At 44.5% G+C, this 26,597-nt stretch overlaps 2 protein-coding genes and 1 non-coding gene across 5 annotated transcripts in view; 1 reads left to right on the forward strand and 2 right to left on the reverse strand.

Moving 5' to 3' along the window:
• Positions 1–20,191, forward strand: part of Matn2 (matrilin 2) — a 156,484-nt gene extending 136,293 nt beyond the window's left edge. The window contains exons 11-19 of one of the 3 annotated variants that reach the window (XM_052161001.1): positions 7,210–7,332; positions 8,635–8,757; positions 11,084–11,206; positions 12,510–12,923; positions 15,600–15,752; positions 16,783–16,854; positions 17,153–17,287; positions 17,589–17,687; positions 19,669–20,191. In XM_052161001.1, coding sequence (XP_052016961.1) covers positions 7,210–7,332; positions 8,635–8,757; positions 11,084–11,206; positions 12,510–12,923; positions 15,600–15,752; positions 16,783–16,854; positions 17,153–17,287; positions 17,589–17,687; positions 19,669–19,724 — 1,298 coding nt within the window. In that variant the 3' untranslated portion in view covers positions 19,725–20,191. The remainder of the gene's footprint in view (positions 1–7,209; positions 7,333–8,634; positions 8,758–11,083; positions 11,207–12,509; positions 12,924–15,599; positions 15,753–16,782; positions 16,855–17,152; positions 17,288–17,588; positions 17,688–19,668) is intronic. The other 2 variants (XM_052161002.1, XM_052161003.1) reach the window with 2 other exon arrangements.
• A 2,286-nt stretch (positions 20,192–22,477) lies between these two features.
• On the reverse strand, positions 22,478–26,597 carry Rpl30 (ribosomal protein L30). The gene is made up of 5 exons (XM_052161226.1): positions 26,489–26,597; positions 26,329–26,381; positions 25,938–26,083; positions 24,677–24,807; positions 22,478–23,886 (listed from the first exon to the last, which is right to left on the reverse strand). Exons 2-5 carry the CDS (start codon positions 26,347–26,349, stop codon positions 23,837–23,839), a joined length of 348 nt encoding a protein of 115 aa, XP_052017186.1. The 5' UTR covers positions 26,350–26,381; positions 26,489–26,597; the 3' UTR covers positions 22,478–23,836.
• LOC127668314 (small nucleolar RNA SNORA72) lies at positions 24,078–24,209 on the reverse strand. Its single transcript, XR_007974083.1, has one exon. It is a non-coding gene; the product is annotated as a small nucleolar RNA SNORA72 (small nucleolar RNA).

The raw sequence follows: 26,597 nt of genomic DNA on the forward strand, positions 1-26,597 counted from the left end.
AGCTGCGCAGGTCCATGATCCAGATGGGCCATCACGTCATACACACTTGATGATGATGATGATGATGGTGAGGAGGAGGAGGAGGGTGATGATAGTGGTTGTGATGATCACAATGGTGATATGTGGATGCTTCTTAAAGAAAAGGCTTCTACAGGGGCACTAATGAGTCAGCTGCTCCCATTGAAACCATCACGCTACCTGATAACCTTGGGTCAGTCACCTTCTTGGCAGACTACCCCTATGACCTGAGAGGTCAGGTGCGTTTCAATTACATTGTATGTGGAGTTCAGAACCAGATGGGAATTGCTATCTGTCATTGTTGACAGTCTAACTACACTGGACACATTACCCCACAATTCCTGCAACCCCTACCCCACACACACCACCTGGTTTATAACTTAGATGTGGGAGGCACAGTTGGGTCAATGGACAAGGACCTCAGACACCTAGCTGTGCTACTAAGCCTCTAGCCATCCTGGTCACAGAAGGAAGACCCCATTCACAGAGAGGCTTTAAGTAAATGAAAGACATGTCTTTGAGTAGGAGATGTTTTGTCCTACTTCCTGGGACATATTTAAGATGTGTCAGCCAATCTGCATGGTGGCCACTGGGTGTGAGCAGAACGGCTACAGGAACATGAGGTCCTTGGAATCCCTAGGGCGTCCCAAGTCTTAGGAAAGATGTTAAATCTGATGCTAGACACTCAGTCGGGGGAGCCAACCACAGGTACAGCCCCCAAGGTTCCCTGACACCGTGGGCAGCAGCTGCGCAGGTCCATGATCCAGATGGGCCAGAGGGAACCACAGGAGCAGGTGGGACCTGTCACCTGTAGCACAGTGACAGGAGACTTTCTGGACTTACCTTGAGCCAACTATTAGTTTGTCTTCCAAAAGCCTTACCAGACTGATTAGCCCCATAGAGCTGGAAGGGAAATACAGCTAAAACAAGTCATCTCTTCAGGTTAAGGAGCCTTGAGACAGTCACTTCTGCTCACTGACCATCAGTTTCCTCATCTCGAAAGTGGAGTTGGACCGGCATACTTCCAAGGCCTGTTTTAGCCTGTAATATGGATAGTAGTGGGCACAGGTCATTGTTCCACAGATGCTTGCTAAACAAGTACAGTCCTGAATGGAGTGCACCCGTTTCCCCAGGCCAGTGGCGAGTTAGAGGTGGAGACTGAGAGTCCATTCCCATAGCAGAGTATCATCAGGCCTGGGAGAAGCCCAGGCCAGGAAGCTTTTCAGAGAGGGTAGGTGGGTAGGACTAGAGTCCCTGGGCAGGAAGTGAGTTCAGCACTCACTTAGCATTCTTTCTCCTATGGCCTGTGGTCCTTGGAATCCCTAGGTGACCTCACACACTCTCTGCATGCAGAAAGTGGGCAGACAGCGTGGCACACAAGAGAGAAGTGTCCTGCAAGGCTGCCTTGCAGGAAGAACCCTGCAACTCCCAACACTGTCCACCCAGAGGTTAAATGGAGAACATCCACTGGATCCTATGTTGTGGATTTAATTACTGCAAGTTTTAGAGTAGAAATCTGAGAAACTGTTTCATTTTACCAACAGGACTTTCCTGGGGGCAGTTATGTGCCAGGCAGGGAGGTTTGGGTGACAGAAGAAAACAGTAGGTTTGTTCCACAAGCTCTTGGTTTTCATGGCCCGTTTAGTCAGAGTCACACAGGGTGTGGACATAGATTCCTCCCAAAATGACATATATAGGTTGATAGTGCCCAAAAAGTGGGACACATGAGACTTTAAGATCTGTGCTATTGGGAAGACTTCCTAAGAAGTTCCTGAGAGAAAGGAGGGAAGAGCTCAGAGGAGATCCTGGGCAAGGAGAAGACTCCTGGGAAAGGACTATGGGAAGCCAGGAAAAGTGGGGTGAAGAAACTGGGGGACAGGTGTGCCAATCTTACTAAAGCGTTCCTGTCTGAGCATCATCAGGAAGTGCAGAGGACTGGAGAGACAGCTCAGCAGCTAAGAGAATGTGGCTGTTCATCTATCGAAGCCAGGGTTTAGTTCTCAGCATCCACACAACAGCTTCAAACCATCGGCACTCCAGTCCTGTCATGGCCTCCAAGGGCACCGCTCCACATGGGGCAAACACACAGGCAGGCAAAGTACCCACGTACATAGTCAGTGATCAAAGAAGAAGCTCTTAGTCCCAGTGTTTGGTGCCTTTGATAACTTGCCCTAAGTGTGTGCTAGGCCAGCACTCTACCTCTACTTGAACTTTTATTTTGAGATGAAGTCTCATAAAGTTGCTCAGACTGGAACTCACCTGAGTTTGGTTTGTAGAACTCACACGGTGGAAGGAGAAAAACAACTTCCTGCAAGTGACCTCCAAATAAGTGTAATTTTAAAAAACACTTTCAGCTGGGCGGTGGTGATGCACACCTTTAATCCCTGCACTTGGGAGGCAGAGGCAGGCGGATTTCTGAATTTGAGGCCAGCCTGGTCTACAGAGTGAGTTCCAGGACAGCCAGGGCTGCACAGAGAAACCCTGTCTTGAAAACAAAACAAAACAAAACAACAAAAAACAAAACAAAACAAAAACACTTTCAGTTCTTCATTGCTTTTGAGAAAGGGCTTAGTAATGTAGCCCAGGCTAGTCTTAAATTCAAGTCCTACTTTAGTCTTTCAAGACCTGGGAATACACAGGAGGCCACAAGCCCAAGCTCTCTCTGAGACCTCACGTGATTGCTGTGTTCTTCCTCCTCCAAAGCAGGACAGAAAACCCTCCCTCCTTCCCGCAGCTCCTGTTTCCCAGAATTCCCACCTATACCTTCTGCCCAGCTTTCTTTACTGGCCAATCAAGAACCAACTGGGGAACAAGACCGTTGTATGAGAACCTCTCCTTACACAAAATCACTCAGATCAACTTCAAAAGTCCACATAGTCTATCATGGTTTCAACACTGTTTAAAAGTCCAAAGTTCAAAATTTCTTCTGAGACTCAAGGCACTCTCTTAAGAGTTACAGTTAGTAACTGTAACATCAATAAAATCAAATTAAAAAAAAAACAGATCATATACTTTGAACATACAATGACACAGGATGTACATTAGCATTCCAAAAGTGAGGAAATGGAGCACAGTGAGGACGTACTGGGCCAACGCGAGACTGAAAATCAGCGAGTCAAGCCCCTCTGCACCCAGCTCTAACATCTAAGAGCCCGACTCCTCTCAGCTTGGTTGGCTGTAGCATGCCTCTCTGTCTTGGCCTGGCCTGGCTCCACAGCTGATCTGCAGCTCTCCTTGGCAGGCATCCCACAGCATCCTGGAGTCTCCAGCACAGTCCAGCTGGGCCACAGCTTCACACAATGACCTCTCTGGGCCTCGTGCAGGGACTTTTCTTTTGCTGAGAAGGGAGTGTCCACAACCCTTTCATGTATCCTTGCCACTATAGCAGAACCCAGTGCTGCCTGCTATGCTGCTTGCTAGGGTTGGGCCTCGCCCCTCCTTCAGTTACATCTGCGTCAGCTTTCTGCTGCTAGCAGCTACCATCACTGCAGAAGCCTTCCTTCATTACTTTTCATAAATTGGGAGCATAGTAGGGTCTTGCCCTGAGGTCACCTCTCCTATTTAGTAGCAGGCTTTTCTTTAAACATTTCTTTTTTTTTTTTTTTTTTTTTTTTTTTTTTTGAGACAGGGTTTCTCTGTGTAGCCCTGGCTGTCCTAGAACTCACTCTGTAGACCAGGCTGGCCTCAAATTCAGAAATCTGCCTGCCTCTGCCTCCCAAGTGCTGGGATTACAGGCGTGTGCCACCACCGCCTGGCTTGGCTTATGCTTTCAAAGGTTTAGTCCATTGTTATCATGGTAGAGAACATGACAGCATGCACATAGGTGCTGGAGCAGTAGCTGAGAGCAACACACGGACCCAGAGACAGAGAGAAAGAGGCAGACAGACAGACAGACTCTGGCCTTACCTTGGACTTTTGCAACCTCAAAACACACCCCCAAGTGACACACTTCCTCCAACAAAGCCACACCTCCTATATTTCAAACAGTGCCACTCCTGGTGCCTAAGCATTCAGATGCTTAGCCTGTAGAGGACATTCTTATCCAAACCACCACAATTACATAGGGAAGTTCCTTATTCTCTTTACAGCTGGGTAAAGTTCCATTGCATTTGGTCAGTCCAATTTCTGGACACTTTGGTTGACTCTCACTTTTGACCTCTACAAACAGTGATGCAGTCAATAACTTTACATAGTACAAGGGTATCCACAGAAGGGAGTTCCTACATGAAGTTGCTGAGTGAAGGGTGCATTCTGTAACTTTCGCAGACACTGCCAGCCACTCCTCCATGGGCAAGTATGCCCTTTAGCACACTTGACTTTGGAAGCTGTATATGTTTTCCCTTTAGCAGTCATCTGCAGAAGTCTCCTATGACTGAGAGTCACCCATTCTGCTCTGGATCAGATACCTCGAGGCAATGAACAGAGGACAAGACAAGCTTATAAACTCTACACTCACTTTAAAGCATGCACACATTAACAGCCCCGGGAGGGAGAACCGAGGAGCTGGGCTGGGAGCTGCTGGCATTTAGCCAAGGATAAGGACTCCTGTGGGCACAGGGCTTCGTCCTGGCTGCCCTGGCCTCTGATAAGGAAAAGCAGCGCCATGTAACAGACATGGGCTTGGGCCTCTCTGGCTAGGGAAGCTCGAGCTCAGTAGCCTGTACCTGCATGAGGAAGACCCTGTAGCCTTCAAGAGGAAAGCATGAGCTGTAGATGGTAGAGCAGGGCCAGGTTTAGGAAGTCCCAGGCAGAAGAGTGTGATCAGAAAGTTCACTCTGGATTAGGGTTTGGCGATATTGGCCTGAGAGAGCTTTTGCTATTTTATTACCTTGAAAAATGGAGTATTATAAATGCATGGTGAAGGAGGAAAACTTTTCCCCTCTGCCGACAAGCTGTCTGTGCTGTGTGTCACTTAGTGGTACTTTTAACTCTGTGAGGAACCACCCAGCCACAGGGAAATATTCTGCGTTAATAATGAGTCCAGAATGTGCCCATAGGAGTAAGCCACACCCAGAGCAAACTGGAGCACCCAGCCCTGCTTAAAATCCCCTCCACGGTTAAACACTCCAGCCCACATCATTTCCCGGTTCAAACATTCTGGCAGTGTCCCTGCGCAGACAAAGCTCAGCAGATGGTAATGCTGTGTAGTTGGGAAAAGTCCTGGACTTTGTTATCAAAAAAATATAACATTTTTAATCTGGTTCCTCCATTTATTAGCAAGTGGTCTTGGCGAATTGTAATAAGCCTTCCTCAACTTTAATTTCTCTTGCTGGTGAATGAGAATAATATTGGATCCCTTAACTAGCCTACAGAATATAGTTCTGAGGACTTCCCTTCTCTGAAAAATGTTGCAATGATGCTTAACGAAAGCAAAGCCCAAGGGCTCGCCCTGTTGTAACCCCTGCCAGGTCCTTTTCCCACGTTGGTGCACACCCTCTGTTGAAATCCTGTTCGCTTTCTAAAAGGCTGGCTTAGCTTTCAGTTAACTGTATGGTTCCCATAAAATCTTACTGTTGCCCGATGGAGCTGGAGAGATGGCTCAGCAGTTAAGAATTCTGAGTTCAATTCCCAGGAACCACATGGTGACCCACAACCATCTGTGATGGGATTTATTGCCCTCTTCTGACATGCGGGTATACATGCAGCAGAGCACTCATGCAAAAAACAAACAAATAAAATGCAGCCATTTTTTAAAATGTCACTGCCACCCAGCCCTATAAAATGAAATGCTATATTCAGGAGCTCGGGCTGGTGATCTCAGAGTTCTTTTGACTCTTGTCCTAACCATGTGACCGTGGACTCTTCATTTCTATTGTTGGAAAGGATAGAAGTTGATACAGTTGCCCTGCAGATGAACCTTATTAGGAAAGAGCCTCATGACCATGGGCAGCTATGATCAGGCATGACATGGGAGACCGGTATCAGGCCCGGCCACCAGAGTAAAGGAGCTGATGGGAGAGTCCTGGATTCTAAAGAACAACGGCCATTCTGGTCCCGCAGCTGTCAGTCAAGGCGACCAGATCCACACCGTGTGATCTGGCCTGGCACTGACTGAAGTGGTTCAAGGGTTGTCTGTGGTCTAGGGGTCAAGGTGACTGGGCTTGTTCACAGCTGCAAGAGGGAAGAGAGAACTCCCAGGAAGACGAGCGTCAGGGCGATGTGGCCTGATTTCTGGAAGGGGGAGAAAGGCACTTAGAAGATCTGTGGTCTAACATCAGTCTACCAGCAGATCTCAGGCTCTACCATCGAAGCATGGCCAGTCTGCCCACATGATCACCACTGTGTTCTGGGCCAGCAGGATCACTGCAGTAAGCTATATCCATCTCCTGTGTTCCTTCCCTCCCCTCACAGCTTTCTGTGTTTTCACAACACAGCTAGACTGCTCAGAACATCCTATGACTGCCCTTCTCTGAGACACGTCCTGCCGATGTGCCCCACGCTGCATCCTTCCTACCCCTATCCTGCTGGGCTTTTTGCCTTTCCTGAAACATGATGAACATGCTCTTGCATCTGCAGCATGTATACAGTCATCCTCACCCAGACACTCTTCCTCAGACACAAGCACTCACCTCCTCCTCACCTCCAGGGCTCTGCTCCTTATCTGACACCATAAGGTGTCAAGCTCCAACCCAGCAGGCTCCCTCTCTTCCCTCCCCAATATAAATACATATCCTGGCTGTTGTGTCCTTAGTGTCTGCAGCAATGCCTGACCCACAGTAAGAACTCATAACAAATTTGCTGATTATCTAGGTTTGTTGAAGCTTACCTTAGTGCTCACACTAAAGCAAAAGATCATGAGTTCAAGGCCAACCTGGGCTACACAATGGCAGCCTGTCTTGAAATAAGAACAAAAAGTTTTGCTGCCTTAGAATAAATTAATGAATAGGTAAAGTGTTCTACATGCATATGTAGATGCACAGGGAAGTTGGCATTAGACTTATGCTCGTTTAGTCTTAGCTATTTACATCTTTTGGAAACTGTCTTCTTCTGTTTTCTTTCCCCAGGGAGCTGGACGTATGTCCTTTTTATATATTAAGAATTTTTGCTCATAGATACTTTCTATTCTGAAATGAACTATGTGAGAAAAGACACGGTTTTAACTTAGTATGTCTGAAATGTCTTTTAGAAATGAATAGATCACTGTTCGTTTATCTATGAATAATTTTCTTCCATTTCTGTAATTGTAATCAGAACTGGACCCTTGTGCTTTGGGAGACCACGGGTGTGAACATTCATGTGTAAGCAGTGAGGACGCATTCCTGTGTCAGTGCTCTGAGGGGTACATTCTTCGTGATGATGGGAAGACCTGCAGAAGTAAGTTTGCTCGAGCTAGCCCATACAGCAATGCCTGAGAGCTACCATGGCGGCCTTGGTGTGAGCCAATTATTATCAACAGCTAACACCGCACAATCAGATGTCATGTGGTGTCCTTGGTGGGATCCTAGAACAGAAGAGGGGTGCTGTGTAATATCGAAGTAACCATATTACTATATATTTTACTAAATAATAACTTGTCAAACCAGGTGTGGTATTATACGCTTTGATTCCCATCACTCGGGAGGCAGAGGTAGGTGGATCTCTGTGGATTCAAGCCCTGTCTAGTCTACATAGCAAATTCTAGGCTGCCCTACATAGTGACACCCTCTCTCAATAACAGCAACGTACTAAGCTAGGCCTGGTGATATCCTCCTATAATCCTGGCTACTTAGAAAGCTGAGGTGGGAACATGGCAAATTCACAGACTTCCTGGGTAGTAGGCTATCCTGGGCAACTTCGTGGGACACTGACTCAAAATACAAAAAACAAAAACGGAGGGCTGGAAATATGGCTTAGTGATTTAGAACTCTTGGCCCCTTCCAGAGGATCTGAATTCAGATCCTAGCACCCACGTCAGGCAGCTCACGGGCTCCTGTGACTGCAGCTCCAGGGGATCTGACGCCATCTCCTGGCTTGTGCAGGTAACTGCACACATGTACACATAGCCATACACAGACACATAAGTAAAAATAAAAATAAGTAAATAGATGGACTAAGGATGTAGCCTAGTGGTAGGGCACTTGCCAGGCATACATAAGGCTCTAGGTTCTGTCCCTAAAACTCCAAGACAACAATAACAATCAAAGAGCAGTGCACATGTCTGGGAGAATTGATCTCATCTCTGTCAGTCCTCTTCTCTGACTTCTCAAAACTCTTCCCAAAGATCTCTGAATGAAAGATGCATACCTGGAGTCATTATACTCATTTTTGGACAAGAAAGCTAGGATTCTAAGAGGCTCTATGAGTTTCCTAAATCATAGATTATGCCAGCAATTTAAAAGAAAGCTTTCCTGTCCGTAATCTGACCAACAACACCTTCACGCGATCCCGGAGGCCATGTCTGCAGAGCACTGGGGCTGGATTGCATCCTGAGACACTGAAGTCGATGCGGGAGAGTGGAGGTGGCTGTGGCAGTGGGAATGTTTGATGACTGAGGTCATTCCAGAGCCAGCAAACTTCATCCAACTTCACCTTCCTGCTCAAGCAGCCGTCCAGAGTCCAAGATGGATGCATCTTCCAGAGGGAGGCCACGTAGACTTTTGGTTGATGCAGTTGCTTTAATCACTGTGCTCTCCTCAGGGAAAGATGTCTGCCAGGCTGTAGACCATGGCTGTGAGCACCTCTGTGTGAACAGTGGCGAATCCTACATCTGCAGGTGCCTGGAGGGATTCAGGCTTGCTGAGGACGGAAGGCGCTGCAGGAGTAAGTTCTCGGAGCGGAGCATGCAGGGCTGGGCACAGCTCCTCACTGGGGCCACACACTCTTCCTTTGTAGAATTTGTAACCATGTCACAAACTCAGATTCCGACTTTGGGTGCTCTGAAGGTGTTTCTATGGGATCAAGGGAGCTGACTCTGGGCTCTTCAGGAATTTCCCAGTGGCAGTCCTAAGCTGTCAGGCTTCTGATCTGTTTTCCCTTAGATCTTGCATGGTTGTTAGGTTGTTGCGCTGGGTCTAGCAAGCCAACGGGCAAAACTAGAATCATTGAGAGCAATTGGCCAAAAAGATAATTTCAAAGCTTTTTCTTCTTGGCAGACCATATATGTAAGATAGGAGAAGGGCTGGAGGGAGGCTCTGTGAGTTTCTAAGAGGGAAAGAACCCCAACCTAACAACCAAAAAGGCCATTTGCTTCTCTAGACCAGGTTTCTCGAACAGAGTTTCATTAGAAGGTTTAGAAGGGATCTCAGAGATGGCTCAGTTGGTAAAGAGCTTGCTGTGTAGCCATGAGGACCTGAAGTCCATCCCCAGTGCATGGTAGAATACACCTGTCACCTCAGTGTGGGCAGGCGAACACTGGAGAATCCCAGAGACTTGCTGGCCTGCCAGTTAGTTGACTCGGTGAGCTGCGGGCTCAGAGAGGGACCTTGTCTCAAAAATAAACTGAATAGTGACTGAGGAAGGCACTGACCCCTGACCCCCACAAGCACACACAAACATGCACACAGATACTCACATAGACTCCTGCTAGGATTCTCCAGAAAAATAGATGACAGTGTTTGTGGCAGAGGAACGTGTGAAAGGAAAAAAGAGAAATTGGCTCATGCAATTGTGAGGACTCGTGAGGAGGATGTCTTGAGGGTAGGCTGGAAACCCCGTAAGTGCTAAACTTACAGGTAAAGAGAGTCTGGGAATCTTAGCCCGCTCCGAAGGCTTCACGTGACTAGATGAGGCCCACGCACACTAGGGAGGGGAGTCTGGTTTACGCAGAATCGCTGATTTAACTGTTAACCTCATGTACAAGGTACAGCCACTTCTAGACTTGTGCTTGACAAACAAAACACAATGAGGCTGGCACTATAGCCAGCCAAAGTTTACATAAAATTAGCAGTTCCGCTACTCAAGAAAGAGCAGCTCAGTGAAGTGGAGGTTTGAATATAGGTATAGGCTTTCTCCCCTTTCTAGAGGGTCGTTCTCTTTCAGGGGTTGATAATATCTATGTGGGTTTTCTGACTCTGCTCTAGTGGGCAAAATGGTCTTTTGGTTCAATTGGTTTTGAGGCTGCCTTCCCGCAGATTCCTCAGACTCCCTGGGAGCAGGGGGCGGGGCGGGGCTCAGGGCGGATCACGGGGCGGGGCGGATGTCAGCAGAGCCCAGAGGAGACCTCATTAGCCTGCTCTTCTCCAGGAGCAGGGCTTGTGAAAACAGAGGCTTGGTGAGTGTGTTCGGACTCCGGCTGGCCTCTGCAAGCCTTGCTGCACGTTTGACCTTCTAGGTGCACACTGCAGTCCTTCTTTCGAGGAGATCATCCTTTGGTCCTGTCCACGTGTCTGGATCAGCCAGTTTTTCTATTCATTTAACATATGTATCAGTCGGCCAGGCGTGGTGGCGCATGCCTGTAATCCCAGCACTTGGGAGGCAGAGGCAGGAGGATTTCTGAGTTCGAGGCCAGCCTAGTCTACAGAGTGAGTTCCAGGACAGCCAAGACTACACAGAGAAACCTTGTCTCAAAAAAACAAAAAAAAAAAACAAAAAAAAACAACAAAAAAAAAACAAACAAAATATGTATCAGTCAATACCTTGAACAGAGGCACTATTTCTAGCCTTACAATTTGATCCCTAAATTAAATTCCATAGTTTTCCTACTTCCTAGTGGTATCTATAGTTACAGATTCTAATTTCATGTAAGGTTTCTCGTTTTAGAGGGTAGACAGAGGCTCAGGTGTATCGTACAGTGTACCTAGCCACGCCCCAGAGTGTTGTTAGGATTAAAGGGTCATTAACTATTTCAAAAATCTCAAATTACCTCACCCGTGAGAAATGCTCCTTAGACAACCAGCATGGGGTAGCTCTACAAAGAAATATGAAGGTAACAGCTATATAGCCATTCTAAAATCAAATGGCAAACCCACCAGGTCCAGTAGGGTCACGAGAGCCCTGAAGGGAACTGCTCCTTGACCTTGGTCTGTTCTGGCATGGGTTGCAAAGTTGTGCTCTTTAAAATGGATTCCTTCCTTACTCCTCCACGTGACTGTCCTCCATAGTTTCTTTCTATAATAATGGGTTGTTCATCTCCCCACATTTTCCCTAGAGAAGGACGTCTGCAAGTCAACTCAGCACGGCTGTGAGCACGTCTGTGTGAACAATGGGGATTCCTATCTGTGCAGTTGCTCAGAGGGCTTTGTCCTGGCTGAGGACGGAAGGCACTGTAAGCGTAAGTGACCAAAACTGGCTCGCTGCTTCTGTTTGGTGTCGGAGCAATGGCTTCTCGGAGCGTTTTCAGGCAATAGACTCCTTAGCCCTCCTTTTCCCATAAACACAGATGTATTTGTAGACAGCAGCAACAGCAGCCAGAACACCTTTGATTTAGTAGACAGTAAATACAATGGTGGGTTCTGTTCTGTAAGCAGGGAGTATGCAGAGCGGAGCAGCTTGTGCATTACTCCAGGGCCCCTGACGTCTGCTGAAGAACCACATGCATGACATCTGAGACTTTTCTCATTTCCTTTCAGTGATGAATCAATAGACTGAGTAATGAGGACAAGCATTTAATAAAGAAAGAGAAGCCCTGGGGCTGAAGAGTTAGCTCGGTGGTCAGTACTATCTGTTCTTTCAGAGAACCTGGGTTCAATTCCCAACATCCGCATGGCACCTCACAGCTGTCTGTGGGTCCAGCTCCAGAAGATCTGAGACATACACATAAAACAAAATAAAATCAACCCCCAACTACCCCCTTCACACACACACACACACACATATACACACACACACACACACACACACACGTGTGTGTGTGTGCACACGCATGGGTGCACTCACATTAGCACTTTCTGCTGGCCAGGCATAGAAGTATTTTTGCATGTATGTCTTTTTTTTTTTTTTTTTTTTTTTTTTTTTTTTTTGAGACAGGGTTTCTCTGTGTAGCCCTGGCTGTCCTGGAACTCACTCTGTAGACCAGACTGGCCTCAAACTCAGAAATCCACCTGCCTCTGCCTCCCAGAGTGCTGGGATTACAGGTGTGTGCCACCACTGCCAGACTTTAAAAAAAAAAAAACAAACCTTTATTTATTAGATTTATTTGTTTATTATATGTAAGTACACTGTAACTGTCTCCAGACACACCAGAAGAGGACATCAGATCTCATTTCAGATGGTTGCGAGCCATGATGTGGTTACTGGGATTTGAACTCAGGACCTCTGGAAGAGCAGTCATTGCTCTTAACTGCTTACTATACTCTGCACAGGAAAGGCCTTGCTGCCAGTAGTCAGTGTGTGACTTCCGTTACAATGTGTGTATACTGGGTAGCTTACTTAGGGCAATTACTCGTGATAATAATGGGTAACTCAAATAGGATTTGTGATATCCCCGACTTGTCTATCCTGTGTGCTAGCCGAAGAACAAAAAACCAGCTCTTTAAATTCACCTCCGCCTCCTGCTAAGGCATGCTTGTTTTATGCTTTGTATACACATGATCTCTAACTTTTTAACCATGTTACCTTTCCTTTCCTTCCTATAGGATGCACTGAAGGCCCACTTGACCTAGTCTTTGTGATTGATGGCTCCAAGAGCCTTGGAGAAGAGAATTTTGAGATTGTGAAGCATTTTGTCACTGGAATCATAGATTCCTTGGCAGTTTCCCCCAAAGCTGCTCGTGTGGGTCTGCTGCAGTATTCCACATTGGTCCGCACAGAGTTTACCCTGAGGGGCTTCAGCTCAGCCAAGGACATGAAGAAAGCCGTAGCCCACATGAAATACATGGGCAAAGGCTCTATGACTGGGCTGGCCCTGAAACACATGTTTGAGAGAAGTTTTACCCAAGTAGAAGGAGCCAGGCCCCTCTCCACACGGGTGCCCAGAGTAGCCATCGTGTTCACCGACGGACGGGCTCAGGATGATGTCTCTGAGTGGGCCAGTAAAGCCAAGGCCAATGGTAAAATGGGATGGAGTTGTGGTTTATATTACTCAAATTTGGGTCTTTTACATTCACAGCTGGTCTTAGAAGTCAGAGCATTTGAGCAACCAGTAATTGTTGGCTAAGGCATTAAAAATACACCTTGTCAATACTGCCACCTACAGGCCATAATGGGACCCTGGAGATGCTAAATAAAATGTTCCTCACAGCCTGGGTAATAGGATTTACCACCTAGTGTGTGGTCTTCAGTAGAGATAATCACTTCAGCAAGTGTTATTTAACTACAACATAAATTTTTGAGAGAGAGAGAGAGAGAGAGACAGACAGACAGACAGACAGACAGAGACAGAAAGAACACCACTGGTCTATTACTTTGAATGCCCTGGTATGTTTCCTCCAGAGTCACCTGAAGAATTTTTTTTAAGATGGATTTCTGATGGCAACTTTACTGACACAAGCACACTTTTATTTTTTTAGTTTTCATGTGCATTGGTGTTTTGCCTACATATATGTCTATATGATGGTATCAGATCCCCTAGAAATGAAGTTAGGGACAGCTGTGATCTGCCATATGTCTTATGGAAGAGCTGCCAGTGTGCCTAACCACTGAACCATCACACACACACACACACACACACACTTAACAAAACAGTAGAGAAGGAAGAAAGAGGAGGAGGAGGGAGGGAGGGGGAAGAAGGAAAGGATAGGGAAGGGGGAGGGAGGGAGAGAAAAAGAGAAACAAAGAGGAAAGATTCTCTTTCTAGCTCAGGCTGGCCTGAAACACACTATGTAGCACAGAACAGCTTCAAACTCATTAGGGCAGCCCCCTAGTGTTGGACTACAAGCATGAACCAACACATGGACAGATTTTTGGTCAAGCCTTTAAGTGAATACTCTGAAGTCATGAAGTCTTTGGATAGAGAAGACCTATGTTGTCCAAGTTCCTATTGCTCCACAAAGTTCAGCCCTTTGTCTGGGGTTTTCCTGGCTGTGTACTCTGCAAGGAGGGTCTGGAGGGTGGCTTTGTTTGCATAGATGTGGAAGAGTGTGGCCTTTGATTCACAGGAGGCCAAAAGCCAGGGTAGATGTTAGAGCCAGTTCATGATGATATATGCACTTCCTCTGCTGAGATAAAAAGGCTCAGCGTAGGCGTCGTAGGCAGGATCATAAGGCAGTCTGCTTCCAAGCCAAACTCCATCAAGAACTGAAGGCACACTGCTAAGGAAAAAAATGCATGCAGTCCCACTGGAGATTCTCTAGAATTTGTGCCTAAACAGGTCCAGATGCAAAGATGATTGACATTTGCTCAGTCTATAAAAACAGGAGTACTCTTAGTCCTATTAGCAAACTCCATCCTCCCTCACAGAATGGCTGATGGTTTCCAAACAATTTGTTCTTAATGAAAGAGTTCATTTTATACTTTTCATACCTCAGTGCTCAACCTTTCCCTGCCCCAAGAGTGAGGGAGCCAATTAGAGGTGTCTATCCCTGGGGGTCATCTGAGTAGTTTGTAAAACTGGTTGTTCACTCTAGACTAGCTTGCTAGAGCTCAAGTATAACCCATAAGCCCTGATAGCTTGCACTCTTAAAAAACACTAGGGAAGACTTTTTTCCTCCCAAAACAGTGATTGGCCTTTTATTAGACTCATTGAAACTAGCCTACCTTAAACCTCCACACTCAAATTACCCAAAAGCAGCTAGTAGAAGCAGATATTTAACTCTTGAATCAGCCAGGCTTATCCAAAAATGACATCCTCTTAATGAATTCAGTTTCTCTGGGCATGGCTAATGAACCTTCAACTAGCAGCTTCCCTCTTGGAGGAAACTGTCTGCAAGGTTACTGACTCCCAAATATCCTGAGCTCAACTGGTGTCTACTCAGACTCAGAACAACTGAGTCTCACCTTTGCCGACTGGCTTTAAGAGCCATGCTACAATGCACTCTTAAACCTCTAGTCTAACGGAGTAGCCAAATTAAGATACCAGTGTTGAAAATTGTTGGAAGCCAAGCAAAGCTCAGTTGCTTACTTCACTTTCAAATGAGGGAATGGAGTCTAAAGACTAACTTAATTCATATCCCCCTTTGAAATCTCAGGAGATAGTTTAAGTTTCTTCTTTATCCTGACTGGGAATTCCAGTGGTCTGCAGACTCACCTCTTTAGCTTCTCATTTCTGTTAAAGACAATGCCCCAACCCACCCATCCATCCAAGAGAGGTGGGCAGAAGGTGGCTCCGCTTGGTCCTGAGTCAGTTAAGATTATTCACATTTCCTTTGAGGCTAGACCATCCAAGCACTCAGGCTAAGTCAGAGTATAACAGCCCATGCTTAGCTATATGGTAAGGGTCTATTTTGTTTGTAAACTAAATGATGTTATAAATTAACCTGCTTAGAATTTTCCCAGAAAACTCCCATTTTTCCAAGCTGTGAGACTTTTTCCTACTGTCCAGGGGCCGATTCAGGAGAGCATTGCACATCTGTTACTTGACCCTCTTGAGAGCTAATCAATAAATCTGTGCCTTCTAGATGCTGCATCTCTAGGACCGTCTTTTGTTCATAGGTCCAAAGTAACAGAAACTATAAAGGGGTTACTGGTATTGATGCTTCAAATCCACAACTTAATACCTGACTTTGGGCACAGTACAATGTCCAGACCATGGGATGCAATGGTATCTTACGCTAATGTCTGTTGCTTAGGTATCACTCTGTATGCTGTTGGGGTGGGAAAAGCCATTGAGGAAGAACTACAGGAGATTGCCTCTGAGCCTACTGACAAGCATCTCTTCTATGCGGAAGACTTCAGCACGATGGGGGAGATCAGTGAGAAGCTCAAGCAAGGCATCTGTGAAGGTACTCAAGAATGTGGCTAGGGTAGACCTCAGCTACAGGGCGGCACGAGTCCTGGAGAAAACTCTCAAACCATTCTTCAGTGCTTAGAAAATGCCTCCCTGCTGACCAAGACAAGTGATACCTAAAGACACTGCACTTAAAAAAAAAAATAGAGGGGGGAAGACATGCCTTGCTGTGCCAATTAGCATACTAAACGTTTTTGTTTCTAAGATTTATGTATGAGTGCTCTATCTGCATGTACTCCTGCGTGCCAGAAGAGGGCATCAGATCCCATCATAGATGCTTGGGTATCACCGTGTGGTTGGGGGAATTGAACTCAGCACTGGAAAAGCAGCCAGTGCTCTTAACTACTTAGCCATCTCTCCAGCCCCCATTCTAGATGTTTTAATATACTAGTTTTAAATCCCACTAAACCCTAGAAAAGTTTAAGGAGCCATCACTAAAGAAACGAAAACATAGGTACTACCTCAGGAAATGTGTGGAAAGGGATGCCTGTCCTTGAGGGCTCGCTGTTGGACATCTAAAGGGTGCCTTCCTGCAAGGATTTCTACTCCTAGAATGACCATCACTTAGATGTTAGACATTTAATCTACCTTTCTCCAGTCCACTAATTAACCCAGTCATGCTTACACATAGTATCCACTTTGCCTTTTAGTCACATTTTGGGTTCAAACACCCTGAAAACCCAATTTGAATGATGCCTTATTCCTCTAAAGCAGTGGACTCTGGGGTGAAGAGAGGACCCAAGGGTAGAGCATGCTTTGCCCTGTGGCTCATTCCTAAAGAATGTCTTAGGTAGGTAGGGCTGCAGTGATTGTATTGGGTCTTTTAGCAACTTCAGCATCACCTTCTTGACATGGCATGAGGCATCCTTGGGATGTAAGTTAAATTCTCTTCCGGAGAGAGCTGCTCTAACATAGTCAAACTGCTTTTATGAATCCTTGGTGTTACCAAATAACACCAAAAGACCCTGGGTCCTAAAGAGTTTGTGTGGAACTATCACTCCCTTTGGCCATCTCTTTCCATTCAGCTCTAGAAGACTCTGATGGAAGACAGGACTCACCTGCATGGGATCTGCCAAAGCAGGTCCACCAGCGAACAGGTAAGTCGTAAAAGGCACTGTGGTCAGTCTTACTTGGGACTTGTGCCTCAGCTCCCCTAAGACAGAAGTTGTAAAGTTAAGATTTAAATGTCAGTTAGAGCCCTTTTCCCGAGAGACACGAAAGCATCACTCTGTTCCTTAAGCCACAGTTGGTAGCTACCATCTCTGTCCTTTTTGTCACAGTATGTCTCAAAGCAAAGCTCCACACCAAAGTCAAGGAATCCCAAACACCGTGCCTCAGCTGGTGGCTGCTTCAGTCATGTGATACAGATTTGAATCCACTTTTTTCTCTTCACAGAATCTGAGCCAGTCACCATTAACATCAGAGACCTACTTTCCTGTTCTAATTTTGCAGTGCAACACAGGTACCTGTTTGAAGAAGACAATCTCTCACGGTCTACACAAAAACTTTTACACTCAACGAAACCTTCAGGTAATTCCAAGTGAACAAAATCACTACTAGATAAGGTGCAGCAGCCTTTTAGTTTGCTAGCAAACTTAATTTTAAAGTGGAAAGAGGACATTAAGTGCAGTAACTAAAAACTAAAGCAGTGGTTGTTCATCGTCTCCACCCCCAAGTACACGGTCTTTCGGTGTTTGAAGCCCACAAAGCCCTTGCCCTGGATCTGGAGGCATGGGAGACTTTATGGTTTCCTGTGTACTGACCAGTCCCGTTATCTTGTCTGGGAAGTGTGGTAAAGACAGAGGCGAACTCTTTTCGTCTGCTTTCTCAGGAAACCCTTTGGGAGAAAACCAGGACCAATGCAAATGTGAAAACCTTATACTGTTCCAGAACCTTGCAAATGAAGAAGTAAGAAAACTGACTCAACGCTATATCCTTTTCCAGCAGGATGCTCTGTTGTTGAAAATACTTTGATCATTCAGTTCCTGGATTAAAAAAAAAAAAAAAAAAAAACTTTATGCTGAGCCTTACTCAGCACTAGAGCTGGGTAGCTAGCTATCCTCCATGCTAAATTACTTCCCCATCAATAACCCCCATTGCAACTTCCTATGTTCCATCTAGGCTGCTCGGAATTCCAGTCAACCGGCCTCTGTGGCCACATATTCATAACTCAGCCTATAGCAGCTTCCTCTCTCTTCCTCACCCCATCAGACCCCAAGCCCAGGGTCCTTCTGCCTGGCTACTGGTTGTAGGCATCCTTCTTCACCCATCAGGGATAACTTTGGGGGAGTAGGACAAGGTTATATAAGGTCACTTGGGCGGTATAGATAATCATCCCAGGGGCAACCATGTCTTGGGGAACCAGTATTTATTACAATACAAGCAAAAGACCAAACTTTAATATATTAGCAAAACAAATAACTGTTGATTGCACTGGCAAAGGCAGCAACACTGAACCAGGAAAGGCTTTTTCTTTTTTTTAAAGATTTACTTATTTATTATACATTAAGTACACTGTTGCGGGTCTTCAGACAATAAAGAGGGCGTCAGAGCTTGTTACAGATGGTTGTGAGCCACCATGTGGTTGCTGGGATTTGAACTCAGGTCCTTTGGAAGAGCAGTTGGTGCTCTTAACCGCTGAGCCATCTCTCTAGCCCCCGGCTTTTTCTGTAAGAGGCAGCTGGATAGATGTTTGAGAGCTGAGGTCAAGCCAAGCTTAGTGACCATTCAAGCAACCAAACACTTAGGTGTCATCCGCTGACTAGTGTAGGAAGAGTAACAGCCAGTCAGGCAATATGAAAAGTGTAAGGGGGAGACACCTCTACCTTAGGATGGATTTACACTAGGAATGAAGGACCTCAGATATGTTTAGGCAAAGTATGCTATAAAAGGAAGAGGTTCCAAATTCCATCAAACCTCTAAACCTTCAGCCCTAAACCACACAAAGGCCACATTTATGTGCATATTTTAAAGCGCTGGGTGTTTCCCTTTTGTTTTTTGTTTTTTTGGCAGCAGAGATCCTGTGTATCAATTCTCTTAAGAGATTGAAAATTCGCCGGGCAGTGGTGGCTCACGCTTTTAATCATGGCACTTGGAGGCAGAGGCAGTCGGATTTCTGAGTTCGAGGCCAGCCTGGTCTACACAGTGAGTTCCAGGACAGCCAGGGCTCTAACAGAGAAAACCTGTCTCGAAAAACAAAACAAAAAAAGATAGAAAATTGTACCAAGCAAGCCAGATACAATGACTCATTAAACAGTTATGTACCGGTATAATAGTTTTTGGAGCTTTTACATTGAACTGCCAGCTGCTCTGACCTTAAAATTACAGTAAGCTTCCTAAAGCCAATGGATAGTCACCTCAGTGTCAACTAGTCCATAGGGAAATGGCCTAATTCTGAACTACTACTGTGCCACCAGGCTTACATTAAGAACACACACAGCAGGTCTCTGTGTAAGGGCGGGTGGCACTGGTCCTCCATGGGCACGTCCTCCTCAGGGCAGACGCACAGATAAGGGTGGGATCACTCTATCATGGAGGCAGCTGAGGATTAGCAGGAAGACAGCACTAACTCTGCAGCGTCTCTGTCCCTCCCCCCACTCCACCAATATTGTGATGTACTCCACACCTTCCCAACTATGTGCATGACACTGGCTAATTAGTTATAAGCAACACTGGTTTAGATAAAGGGTTTTTCTTTTAAATCATAAGGAAAAGTAAGTTCAAATTTAATTCTCTGGATTTGGTATTTTGAAAATGAGCTTAACATGAACTACTTTTTATAATCTTAAAAGCATATTACTATAAATGTACTATATTTTTGTTTGTGCAACTTTTATTAATTAAATCAAATTGTACTTGATTATAAGCTGAAACAGGCATTCCAGACTCCTTTTCCTTAATTTGAGATTTACTAGAAGAAATGACTAGAAGAATGGAAGCCCTGGAAAACCGCCTAAGATACAGATGAAAACCAGAAGTGCTTTTATGCATATTCGCACACTGAAGGCTCACAACATCAGTAGACCGATAAACTGTAAAGTACAACCAGCACAGAACAGAAGACACTGGATTGCCTGACTGCTGGACAAGAGAAAATGGAGACACTGAGGTGTCTAAATGCAATGGGATGGGTGAAGGAATCCTGTTCTGAGTTTCCCATGAGAATAAATAAGCTGTGCAGTGTTCCATGATACAGTGCAGACATGGTTCCTTCTGCTGCAACAATGAAATTTCATTTGACAACTGAAGTGTCTTAATTCAGCAGAAAACTGGCTCCAAAAACTGCTTTTTGTACTGGACTTTATCTTGATGTGTATATGGACATGTGCATAAGTCACAGGGACCTATGTTCTGTAATAAGTTGAATTTCTACACAATATTAAAATTCACCATTCCTGAAAATAGTGTTGAATAAAATTTCTAGTTTAAATTTGATTAGGGGTCATGCTATTTGCTGGTTCTAACTCAGGCTGCCTCAAACTCCAACTCTGTTCCCACCTTCAGAAGGATACCTGACACACTGGATACAGACACACAGCACCGAGCCCGGGCTTAAGGACAAACTATGTAGACATGGAAAAAGCCAATATAATCAAGGAAAGGCAGGTTTAGATTTTGTACATTGTTTTTAAAGTCACAGACACTGACTTGACTAGTGATGGTTATTAATGTGGAAAGACAGGTCTTTGCATCCTGCTAGGGAGAGTACAAACTGGCAGGTTCTGGAAACAGACTTCAACTATAGCAGCTCCCATTTGCAATCAAACCAAATGGTCTTAACATATACAAGGGAGACCTGCAGAGAAATGTTACTAGTGCATAAAATCAAGTTAGGAATAGGGAACTGATTCCATGTAGCCTGTATCACAGAAATACTACACACAAATTTCCCATATACACGGTGAAGCCCAAAACTAAGATACTTTTTTTAAAAGGATTTCAGGTATCCCTAGCTGGCCCCATGTAATTGAGGACGATTTTAAACTCTTGTTGCTTTTCCTCCTAAGTGTTGAGGATTAGTCATGCACCACCATTCGTAATTTAACTGGTGCTAAGGTTTGAACCTAGGGATTCGTGTGGATCAGGAAAGTACTCAATAACTGAGCCACATTCCAACCTTCAAATCAATGACAATTTGGGAAACAGGGATAGCTCCTTGAATTCAAAGCCAGCCTGGTCTATATTCTAAGACACTGACATCTAGCATTCTGATAATTCTATGAATTAACATATACACAATTAGGTATGCAAGGATATATTAATATACATATTAAGTGCAAGAGAACTTACAGTATCACTGTCAAGAAGGCACTTAGAAGTAGCTTTATAGAGGACAAGTCGCTGGATTTTAGAATATGAACCTTTCATACTCAAAATACCATAATTAAGTTTATACTGATACTTCAAACGCTTTGACCGGGATGTTCTCCCGGGATGTTAGGTAGGTAGAACATTTACCAGGCTTCACACTGAACTGAATCTTTCTAGAGGTCAATGTTGTGACTCAAAATTGATGTTCTCATTGCAAAGCATTAATTTGGCACAGGGCTTCAAGTTGGCTGTTTTGTTCAACCTCCCTCTAGTTACACAAAACCATCTCTACCACTTTCTCCTTGTGGTACTACACAATCCACATTATAGACAGGGACAAGAGTGCCTGCTGCTCAACTGAGTTTCCACGCCAGGCAGCTGTGCTCTCAACAGTAAGTCCAGCTACAAGGCACCCAATGCCCCCATCAGGCATGTTCACATGCAAGCATGTTAAGTATGCAGTTTAAGTCTTTTTAAACAAAACAAAACATAGCTCACAGGGCTGGGAAGGTGAGACAGCTCATCAGCTAAGAGCACTCACTGGCTGTTCTTCCAGAGAACCTGGGTTCAATTCCCAAATAGCCACATGGCAGCTCACAACTGTCTAACTCAAGTTCCAGGGTATCACACAAATATACAGGCAATAATCTTTTGAAAAAATTAAGCTTGTTCAGATGTTATCAGCATTTTATTTCATTGTTGACACTAACCTCTTTAAATCTGTATGTCACCTGTAACAAATGTCACAGTACTCTTGTCATAATATTGAGCACATACACATTCAGCAAGTCTCACAACATTCATTTTTTTTAGTGAAGCTTGGCTTGGTGGGTAAGTGCACCTGCCGCTATCAACCACCTGTGTGTGACTCGATGCCTGAGACCCAAGAGCAGCACTTGGGCTTTTGGGCACTAGGTATACACATGGTGCACTTAAATGCATGTAGGCAAAACACAATCTTTGTGCTGGAGGGATGGATCAGCAATTAAGTGCACCTGTTTTTGCAGATGATCCGGGATCTAGGGAATTCAATGGCCTCTACTGGCCTCAGTGGGAACCAAGCAAGCAAGCGATAGACAAGCCCAACACCCGTACACATTTTCCTTGGCATGCGTTAAAGTGAATGCTATATGCAAGTGCCAAGAGTCTAGAAAACAGTGCGCAGCAATCCCTCCCCAACATCTTACTCAGTATTCGTTGTGACAGTTTTATTCTTTACCACCAGTCTCTCACAAGTTGGGGCTTAGGGGGGGTTATACTGAGTAGATGAAGACTATTGTTTGCTTTGAATCAGATGTAATAGCAAATTAAATGATAAACACAATATGGAAAAATTGCAAGAAAAAGTGTAAAGTTCCAGGCTAGATAGTCACGAGTCTAATATTTACTCAAATTTATGTGACATAAAACTGAAAACACTGAATGTTTAGTTCTCCAAGATCATAGTTTATAAGATACAGATGTAACTAATGCTATTTAAACAACCAAAAAAGTCAACGTTAACTAGGTGGTACCTAGATCAAATACCAGTAAGCCCAGAGTTGGGGCAGGAAACCTCGGCAAAAGCACAGCAAAGTTCCATACGAACCAGAGAAAACCTTTCCATGAGATGTGACTGTCTTCCACATTTGACAGCTCACATTTGACAGCTAAGTCCATTCATGACTAGCCAATTCTTTTTTTCTTAGTTTGAGCCTATGTAATGGCCTGTCTCATGAGGAAGAGAGCACAGGAATAGGCTAATAGACTTTCTTGATATAGCAAGCTCAAATCTTGTCAGTTTTGTTCATCTGCCAGAGTTGCAGTTAACATTATTTCACACCCAACCAGTAGAGCTGTGGATTGAATTAAGCTAGCTAGCTGAATGCCACTTCTAACGGTCCCTGATGTGGGACAGTGACCTGTCCTCCTCAGTAACAGCACAATGGCACTTCTTACAGATACTCCATGAAACAGAGCAGAGTAAGATAGATGTTTCTTACTACCTTAGCTTTAAACTTTCCTCTACATTTTAAAACCTTCTTGCAAACAGTGAGTATACATAAAACACAAAAAAAAAAAACCCACAAACACAAAAGTATACATAAATTTTAAAAAAATTACCTGATTCATTTGAAAAGGAAAATAGTTCTAAATTACTCAGAATAGCATACAAAGTCCACAGCTTTGGTCCATCACAAATCTTGGTACACTAATGCCTCTCAAAATATACCCCAAAATACAATGCACACACCCTGAGACTACAACTCTTAAGCCTGTCTTTACAAGGAGCTGGGGCTTAGAGGCAAAGTTTTTTGTGCAAATTAGAGGGCTGAAGTTGGACCTCAGCATCCATGTAAAATAATGGTGGGTGCCAGCCTGCAATTCTATCACTCAGGGTGTCCGGAGAGAGTCCCCAGAGGAAGCTGGCTATACCAGCTGGCATTGCCAAATTCTAGGCAATCCTGAGAGAGATCTTATCTCAGTATATAAAACAGTGATTAAAAAAAACACCAAATGACCTTCTGACTAGATATTCTATCAACACAAATGTGCATTTCAATATACTCAGAAACACTTCTCTGTTTCATGCATTTTGCATAGTGATATAGTGTACAATCTTTTAACAAAACAAAACCCTAGCAAATGGAAACCAAGCAGTTTAACTTTTCACCAAAGTCTTGCCTGTGGTTTCAAGAAAGCTAAACGTCAGGAAGAAAACAACCCAAGCAGACACCATTTTTTCAAAAGGAGCTCTGGCAAAGTTTTATTAAAGGAAAACTTTCTTGTTTACTTCTCACCAGTCTGTTCTGGCATGCTTCTAATAATATCAGAATCACCTAGAAAATAAAATAATAGTTTTACAAGTCATTTAATGGCAACTGATAATTACAGAATCATCCTACATGTTCTTTTAGCAAGAAGGCAGATTAGCTTGGTGCAAATTGTTGCCGCTGTCACTCTTAAAATTACCTTAAAATCTCAGCCATCCTATGATCACACAGTTCATACATATAATGAATCAGACCGGACTTGTCACCAGCATTTAAAAAACCAGACCTAGGTAAAGACCTAGGTCTGGGGACACATGCATGTTCTTACTATAGCGAATGTCTAGCCTGTCCTGATTATCACAGAATCAGAACAGCGAGAATATTCGCAGTTCTACAAGACATCTAAAATTTCTAAGCTCAAAATACAAGATAACGTGTATTGGCAGGCATCCACAACAAACCATTTATTCTTAAGTAACAAAGAGACTGATTAATTTTTTATCTTGCCTGGTACTTTCACCTTCTACCAAATTTTTCTTCCCAAGGGGGTAGGGTGTGGTAAGAGGGGTTGAGAGGGGAAGAGGGATAGAATTTCACTGTGCTCCCCCCCCCAGTTGTCCTAGAACTCACACTGTAGGGCTTGCTTCATTAAATAAAATTCTTAACATTAGAGTTAAATTTTTTTATTTTCAGGAAAGCCAATTACAATGTACTGACATGTATTATCAATTCTCTGAAAAATAAGATTATGGCATATCTTGTTCAATACTAAAGTTCTAAAGGTCTGAACTCAGGAACCAAAGTCACTGCCTAATAAGCACTTACATTAGAAAAAAAAACAATTTTAAATGCTTACCTGGGTCAATGATAGCCAGTGTGCATACTCTGTAGTATTTTCCACACGCTGTGCCCAGTTCAATGTTATTGCCGCTGTAGTGGTGGACACCAGTTTTAGCCAGCATGGCATAGTACTCTATTTCAGATTTCCTTAGGGAACAACAAAAGGCCACATCAGGGTACTGACAGTTGATAGTACCTTTTTAACAGTAACTAAATCACTTTCAACACTTAAAAAGTCATTGCTGGCCTGACATCACTGACAGCCTGTACTGCTCTTAAGAATGTTCAGTTCCCAGCAGTCACATCAGCTGTCTCACAACCACCTCACAACTCCAGGAGAATCTCACGTCTGTAACAAATATTATATACTCCATTTTAACAAAGAAACTAAGGCAAATAATAACATGGTGAAGTGTAATATGAATCGGAATGGAGGGTCAGAAACCAAAAGTACGCCATCTTAAACCACCCACTACATAGCAAATACTGCATGAGCACTGCTGGTATTATTACTCAAAGAATAAACACTTCAGTGCCAGGTGAAGAGATACAAATCGTTAAGATTTGAAAGTTCCACAGAACCTTGAGCTTAGAATGTGGCCCCACAGACCATCAACAGTGCTCCAAAGTACTTAGGAGAAATGAACTTGAAGCCCCAGCCTGGACCCACTGAGTCTGAGCTTGTAATTTAACAATGAAGTCTATGCTGCCACTATAAATTGAAAATTAGGAAACAACTGAAAAGGCTTAAAAATAAAAAAATAAAAAATAAAAAACACCAACATTCCAAATTCTGCCAGTAAATACAGACACCCTGCATAAAAGACTAAAGAGGTGTACAACTGCCACAGAGAAATCGAGGGTATTCTATACAAGCTTCTTTAGCTTACTTATAACACTTCTTGGGTTCAAGTTAAAAAGTTAATCAAGAATGAACATGTTCAGAAAATTGGACCCTGCTAAATAGGTTATTTTATAGTACCATCACCTCCATAATCCAGCCAGAATTTTTCTAAACTAAAACAGGCACATGCGGTGAAGTGCTAACACTTCAAACCTTGAAAGATGAACAAAAATAGGGATCGTACTCCCCTGAACCTGAGTCAATCATCCGTATGCCTCCTGTCACATATTGTGCTTCAAAGGTACATTTATATAGGAGACAGACAAAAAGCAGGGTCCAAACATCAGAAAGCAACCATCATTATTCTTCCCAACGCTGGATAGTGCACAATGAATTTACCATAGGCCGCACACATACAGGTTCCCTCCATTACCTCAAAGCTGGGCAGTTGTTGGCGAGGATAACCAACTTCGCTTTGCCTTGTCTGATCATCTTCAGAGTCTGTTTGTACCCCAGCACGTACTTTCCACTTTTCATAACAAGCTGGAGCCTAGAGTTGATCGACTCCAGAGACTTTTTCTACAATGCAAACGTTTGAGACTTGAAATCCACTTGCAGTCATCTCAATACCAAACCCAGTTCCAGGTTTCTGGAACTGAACCTTTAATGATGCCTGCGAGGTCACAAAGAGTCTCTCGGATGCACTCTGAGACCCTGAAATCCAAGCGGCATGCTGTCCACCCAGTGCGCTCAGATCCACCCGCCGCGGCCCAGACCTAGCCCTCCACGTGAACCGGCTTCCGGGCCCGGTCGGCTTCACTCACCGTCTTCTTTGCGGCCACCATCTTCCTGCCTTAGGTGCGGGACAGCCCCCAACCTAGCATACACAGAGGACAGAAGAGAGGATTATGATCCAGGGCGCCAACCACCAACTAGCGGAGCTCCCCGAGCCGCCTAGTCGACTATCTCGCAGAGATCACTCACCAACACCAGCCGCCAAGATGGCCGGGGAGCGAGAAAGGAAGGAGTTCCCACAATGCAAAGCTCTTCTAGGAGGACAGAGGATTATGGGACCGGAAGCAGACGCAGAAGC

Source organism: Apodemus sylvaticus, chromosome 17 (assembly GCF_947179515.1).
Source record: "Apodemus sylvaticus chromosome 17, mApoSyl1.1, whole genome shotgun sequence".
Lineage (NCBI taxonomy): Eukaryota > Metazoa > Chordata > Mammalia > Rodentia > Muridae > Apodemus > Apodemus sylvaticus.

Bases quoted from the DNA above. Each gene is read 5' to 3' on its own strand.
- Rpl30 (XM_052161226.1), bottom strand. From the start codon at position 26,349: ATGGTGGCCGCAAAGAAGACG. The intron at 26,084-26,328 runs GTGAGTGAAGCC...TTTGCATTGTAG, and splicing joins TGGTGGCCGCAAAGAAGACG to AAAAAGTCTCTGGAGTCGAT. The intron at 24,808-25,937 runs GTAATGGAGGGA...TTGTTCCCTAAG, and splicing joins AACAACTGCCCAGCTTTGAG to GAAATCTGAAATAGAGTACT.